A 6,144-nucleotide genomic window follows, 5' to 3' on the forward strand; every position below is an offset into this window, starting at 1 on the left:
ACATTGTTTCTCCTCCCTGTGAAATTCTCTTCCAAACAGGATTCTCGCTTCGAATGTCTTGACGCAAAAGTAAACTTCTTGAACACCAGATTCACAGGAGCATGTGCTAAATTAGTGAACTCTGTGACTTTTCCTATTTGCCCACCTGTAGAATGTGGATAAAATGACTAGCTGTAGCTCAGTTGGTAAGACTCTTGCCTCTGAGTCCCTGAGTCACCAGGGCTTGAGTGCAAAAATGAAGGCTGATACCCCCATGCAGTACTGAGGGAATGCTGCACTATGGGAGGTGTCGTCTTTCAGATGAAACGTTAAACTAATGCCCCCATCTGCCTGCTTGGATGGATGTAAATAGTCCTGTGACACTGTTTCAAGAAAGAGCAAGGGAGTTATCCCTGGAGTCCTGGCCAATATTTGTCCCTCGAAGGTACAAAAACAGATTACCAGGTCATTATCATATTGATGTTTGTGGAAATTTGCTGTGTGTCTTGGCTGCTGCATTTCCTAAAGTAAAACAGCAATGACACTTCAAAAGACTCCATTGGCTATAAAGTGCTTTGAGATGTCTGGTGGTCATAAAAAGAACTACAGGAATGCATTTTTTTTTGTCCCCAGCAATTGATGATCCTTTTTGCAATATATGCTGTATCGATGTGTCATTCACCATACAGAAAAAAATGTTTCTGTTAATTTAGCTTTGCATCATCCCCCTGAATAAGCTTCCAACTGACTTCAATTATCTGTACTTGCTGTTTGAATTCAAAATGATCAGTGGGAAGATGAAGGGGGCACTATTAAACATCGTTGCTCTTTATAATAAATCATTTTTTTTAAAAAGGTACTAATGTTGACACTCATTCTTCGATTGTCTTTTTTATTCTTTTTCCTTCTCTCTTTCTGAACAGAAAGGGAGGTTAAATTGCGATCCAACCTTTGAGCTAGAGGAAATGATACTGGAGTCCAAGCCGCTTCACAAGAAAAAGAAAAGACTGGCTAAGAATAAATCTAAAGATCCTGGGAAAGATAGTTCCCCACTGGTAAGATGTCTTCATTGGATTTGGCACTTCCCAGTGGCACAAGAGATTTCAAGCTACAGTGGCAGATTCACTCATTCTGTTGAGTAATCTTCCTTAAAAAATATTGTTGGAAATTATGACATCCCTCTATGTTTTCTGGGTTTATGTAATACATTGTTATCTTCTCAGATTTTCAGAAAATATACTGATTTATTTAAAAAATACAACAGTGGCAATGTGATAGATGTAACATAACATTGTAAAATAAGGAAATAAATAATGTTTTATTTTTCATTAATGGCTTCAATAGTTTTCAAGGTTTAAGTGAGGCATTTACAGCTGAATTGATGTCTTCTTGCATTTTAAAATTCCTCTCTCATATTTGCTTTCTTTCTTTCATGTGATATCAAGTACGGGCACCTTCAACAATGTTTGGAAACAGTCCACAATGATTTTACCATATTCAACAGAGAAAAGTAAGTGCACCCATCACTTAATCAACTCAGCTCTCTGCTTCACATTTGTTTTATTAAAAGGGTTCCCCCCTTAGCACCCAAAAATGACCACTTTCCTCAGTGCCACTTATTCGACTACTTTCTTTGGTAAAGCTCCTGCCGTCTTTGCAAGCGCCAAATTGTCTCCACAAGGAAAGGTCCTGCCTTGTCTTAAATGTAGAAGGTCTTAGAGAGTGGCAGGCCTGTTACTTAGGAAGACAGATGAGAACTTGATCTCCCAAGGTGGTGGACATCTGCCCCTCACAGTCAGCTCCCGTAACAGGCTGCCACTAGGGGAAAGGAGCGGCTAACTCGATGTTGAGCCATGGGCCCTTTCATTTTGTGCCAGATACACTCAAAATTTCTGATGTGCAATGTAGAGATAGCATTATTGGGAATAGTTTCCACATGCCTTTAGACGGTGAAATGGCAGAGCATATTATTTGCCTGTTAAAAAACCTGCTCAATTCAACTGGAGTTTCAGGGTGTGGGAGGAGGGGTGTGTGGTTTGTGTGGGCCTTCTACAATAAGCTGACAATCCAAGCTGTAAAGGTGAAAATTACTCACAGTTGCTCTTAGAAACTATGGGCAGGATTTTCGGGTCATCGGGCGAGCGCAGTGGGCGGGCCCTGGAGCAGCCGGGATTGGCCCCTGACCGCAATTTCACACTGGTCGGCCAATTAACGGCCAGCCAGCGTGAAACACACACTGAGAAGCTCAGCGCTGCCGGGGTGGGGGCGGAAGGTGAGCGAGTGCTGAAGTCTTCGGGGAGCCCCCTGAAAGCAGAGAGCTGCCTGTGGAGGTGGCCACATACTCCCAGGTGATGGATGGAACTACCATGCGAGAGAATTTCAAACATGCTGGAAGTCGACTCTTCCATGGGGAGAATTTTCTCCCTGTCGGGGGGGCTGAGCGGGAGCGGGTGCGAGCGGCCTGCGATTTTACGTGGGTGGGCCAATTAAGGCCCGCCCAGCATGACGCGCACCCAGAAGTGCTGAGCACTCCCTGTGCAGGCGGGGGGAGGGGCGAGAGTCGGGGCCTGAGTGCCAAAGAGCGCAGAAAACTCCCTGAGGCACAGAGCTGCCTCAGGGAGATTAGTTTGATCATTATTATTTGAAATAAATAAAAAAATATATTCAGACATGTCCCCTCGTGACAGTATCACATGAGCTGGGACATGTCACTGATTTTTAATAAAAATTTTCATTTGATTTATAAAGCCTTCATGAAACCTCATCCCACCCGTGGATGAGGTTTCATGATAAATGCGAAGGCCACCTGGGCTCTTTGCCTGCCCGCCAACCTTAAAGTTGGACGGGTATCTTTGTTAATTCTTTTAATTGTTATTTAAATGGCCTTAATAGGCCTTTGACAGTTCAGCGGGTGCATAGTCGACTCCGATGCATGGTGGTCAACACCGTGACATGGTGGTCAACGCCTTTGGCAGGTCTTCCAATAACTCATATCATCTCTGGTGTGGCTCAAGCATTTTTCTTTACATGGCCGGACCCGAGGGGTTTGCATCTTGGTTCCTAGCAACAGCACTGTGAGAGGACACCGCACTCTGGTGAGTCGTCTCCTGGATTGTCCCTGCCATCAATACCTGCTCTTGCCCCACTTTGTGTCGTGTGTTTTATCAATTGTAGTCCCCTCTAGCTGACCACTTATCCACTCAGGCTGCCAATTTCTACTCTGATGCTTGTGTGAGGCACGTTTCAGTGGGTTTTCAAGAGGGATATCCTTCTCTGAGGTGTCTTCAGATTGTTCTTCAGGAGTTTTCTGCTGCTGAGAGGGAAGGTACACGAGTTAGGATGACAATGAGGGGGCTAGTCATTCACACATGAAAGGTTTCCTCATGCTGGCTAAGATCTTCAAGTTTCCTGACAGTGCAATTGCTTATGGCACACACCAGGGATACATTTGATAACCAGTTATCTTAGTTAGCAGAGCTGCCACCTCCAATACCCAATGCTTTTGAATCCTACTTATTTGCAATACTCCTCCTCCACCTGGGTTGGGGCATAATATTGGCTAGTCCCCCACCGGTTGTAGTTATGTCTGTTGTGTTATGTGCCACCTTCTGTCGATGTTTGTCTAATTGTGCTTCTGTCAAATATCTAGGGGATGTTTATCCACATTAATATTGCAACATAATTGCAAGTTGTTGTTGTTTGTTCTCCTATTAAGACTTCTTTAAAAAGTAGATGCATAAAACAAAGCTGTTTTCTTTCAGTTAAACAGTAAGTCATTATTTACCATTTTAATATCCATGCTTGGATTTATCTGATAATTTATGGAGAATACTAAATCGCTTGGGGCTTAGCAGTGTATTTTTCAGGTAACCAATGACGAGACCATGCACAAACGGGACATAACACGTTTAATATTGATTCTGAGATGAATGGATGAATTTTATTCATTTATTTATGATTTATAATTTTCATGCCAGTTCCAGTTTATTGCAGGATGGCAACTCATGTGAAAGAAGCTATTATATCCTGAAATGCAATTACAACATTCCCAATTGTACCATTGAAAGACTAGTTTCAGCACTGGGTAATGTTTAATTAGTTAATCTCAGGTGGTAGTAACGGACACGTCAATGTCAGTATCTCCAAGCAAGGGAAGGGTAAAAAAAAAATGCAGAATTCTTACTCCTGGTCATTATTCAAGGATTCTTGATTAAATAATTGCACATATGGATGAAGAGAGGATCAAGCTGTGATGCCTCTATTATTGAAGAGCCTGCTGATATGATAACTAAGTTCACATGTTAAGAACGCAGACAAGTTATTAGGGGGTCCCCAGTGTCCATAGAATGATGAAGCACTCATTTCAAGAATAGAGGTGAGCACATTTGCAAATGGAACATAGGTTTGGAAATGTGATATAATAAAAGCAAAAAGATCAGAAATTCTTTGTTCTTATTCATCACTACAATATTTCAGTGAGTTTTATAGCGGGGATTACGATTTTTTTTTAGTGAATAATAGATTTGGGTTCTAGTTGTTTTGAGACTTTACAGTGAAAGTTGTTGTGTGCACACTTTACCACTTAATACAGAGAATATTGTGCTTGCTAGAAGTTTGTCTCCTTAACCATGCGCAAACATCATTTTACGGTATTTACTTTTCAGATTAAGAAAATCACAGGCAGAAGGTGGACAAACATCCAATGAGGAAAGTGAAACTTGCAATCAGACACATGAAAAGACGCAGGACGGTCACAACAATAATGTGCTTGAAACTTTCTACACAACTGTCCCGAGCTAGTCTATCACAACTGGTCTGACCCTTCTGAGGACCCTAAAAGCTCATTGCATCATAATGAAATTATTTCTGTGCATGCCTTGTAGTTTAAATATCTTTCTCCCCACAGGAAAACTGCTTGAGTGACTCGTTTCCCAGGGGAAAAAAGTGAAAAAGAACTTTTCTTTCCACGTGCTAATACAGTGGAGTGGAAAGGGATGTGTTGGCTGACAGAAGGACAATGGACTTACACAGGAAACCGACTAAATATATCTTAAAACTATCCTGAAGCCTAACTACCTTGAAGCCAATTTTTCACATTGATTCCTCTAAACCCTCTAAGAATGTTTAAGCATCCCAGCCAAGCCCTTGAGAATAGTTAACTTTAATGTCTTCATGGTGTCTCTTAAAATGTGTACAGTGCTCAACAATTTCACTGACAATCTCACATGAAGGTAGTCCTTGTTCCCCTTGATATTCAGAACTAAGTACCTATAAGATTTGACTTGACAGAAATGTTTCACAATCATTTGCATTTTCATATAACTTTCATGAACTGATTCAATATTTGAATGGAGATTTCCTTTCTTTGTAAGCACATTGCTAACGGTAATGTTACAAAAGTAAAAGGTTTTGTGATTGAGAAAAAAATCAATGTCATTTGACTCTACATTGAAAAGTGAACATTTTTGTTAGCAATAAATATTAGGCTAAATTTATATTCTGCCTTGCCTTATTGTAAATTTAATTTTCAACATTAATAGCCACCAGCTTCTTATTCATTATTATTACCTTAAATTATTTATATCTTCCCAGTGATTTTATTTTAAATTTGCTTTTGTACAAGTTGACAGAACTGTAAATACAATATTAACATTAGATTCAGTTACTATAATTTACACCTGATATTCACAATTCTTTGCAAATAACGTTGCTACACCAAACATCTGATACTGGGGAAGGACACTATTAGAAGAAGGCTAAAATTTATAAACAAATAAATCAAATTTATGACAAGGAATTTATTACACAAGCTCCCCATTTAATCTGATCTGTGCTAATTGCTCTCAAGTAGAAGAGCTAGTGACCAGTTAACAGGGTGCATTCTAACTCCTGGGGCAAGATTTAGTGGGCCCAATGGGGGTCTTTGGAAACCCCCATAATTTCCATGGGGGAGGTCCAATGGAAAGTGCCCATAAAGCACTTATCCAGCCACTATAGGGCCAAGCCTGGGATTGAGCTTCCCGGGGTGGGAATCCCGTCTGCTGGGGGTTGCCAGCCAATCAGAGGAAGCAGTGGCTGCTGCCAATAATGTCACCATAGGCTCAGGATCAATGCAGGTCCCCAGGCCAAAGGTAAGTGAGGGCGGGATGGGGGCCGCAGGAGATG

At 41.2% G+C, this 6,144-nt stretch overlaps 1 protein-coding gene across 1 annotated transcript in view; it reads left to right on the plus strand.

Annotated features, from left to right (window-relative positions):
- Window positions 1-5,548, plus strand: part of LOC144677927 (serine/threonine-protein kinase 32B-like) — a 368,461-nt gene extending 362,913 nt beyond the window's left edge. Inside the window, exons 10-12 of the mRNA XM_078537920.1 lie at window positions 903-1,034; window positions 1,425-1,489; window positions 4,644-5,548. Of these exons, the coding sequence (XP_078394046.1) occupies window positions 903-1,034; window positions 1,425-1,489; window positions 4,644-4,779 (333 nt within the window). The 3' untranslated portion in view covers window positions 4,780-5,548. The remainder of the gene's footprint in view (window positions 1-902; window positions 1,035-1,424; window positions 1,490-4,643) is intronic.
- Window positions 5,549-6,144: the final 596 nt, after the last annotated feature.

The sequence above is a fragment of the Cetorhinus maximus genome, chromosome 1 (assembly GCF_964194155.1).
Source record: "Cetorhinus maximus chromosome 1, sCetMax3.hap1.1, whole genome shotgun sequence".
In the NCBI taxonomy this organism is placed as follows: Eukaryota; Metazoa; Chordata; class Chondrichthyes; order Lamniformes; family Cetorhinidae; genus Cetorhinus; species Cetorhinus maximus.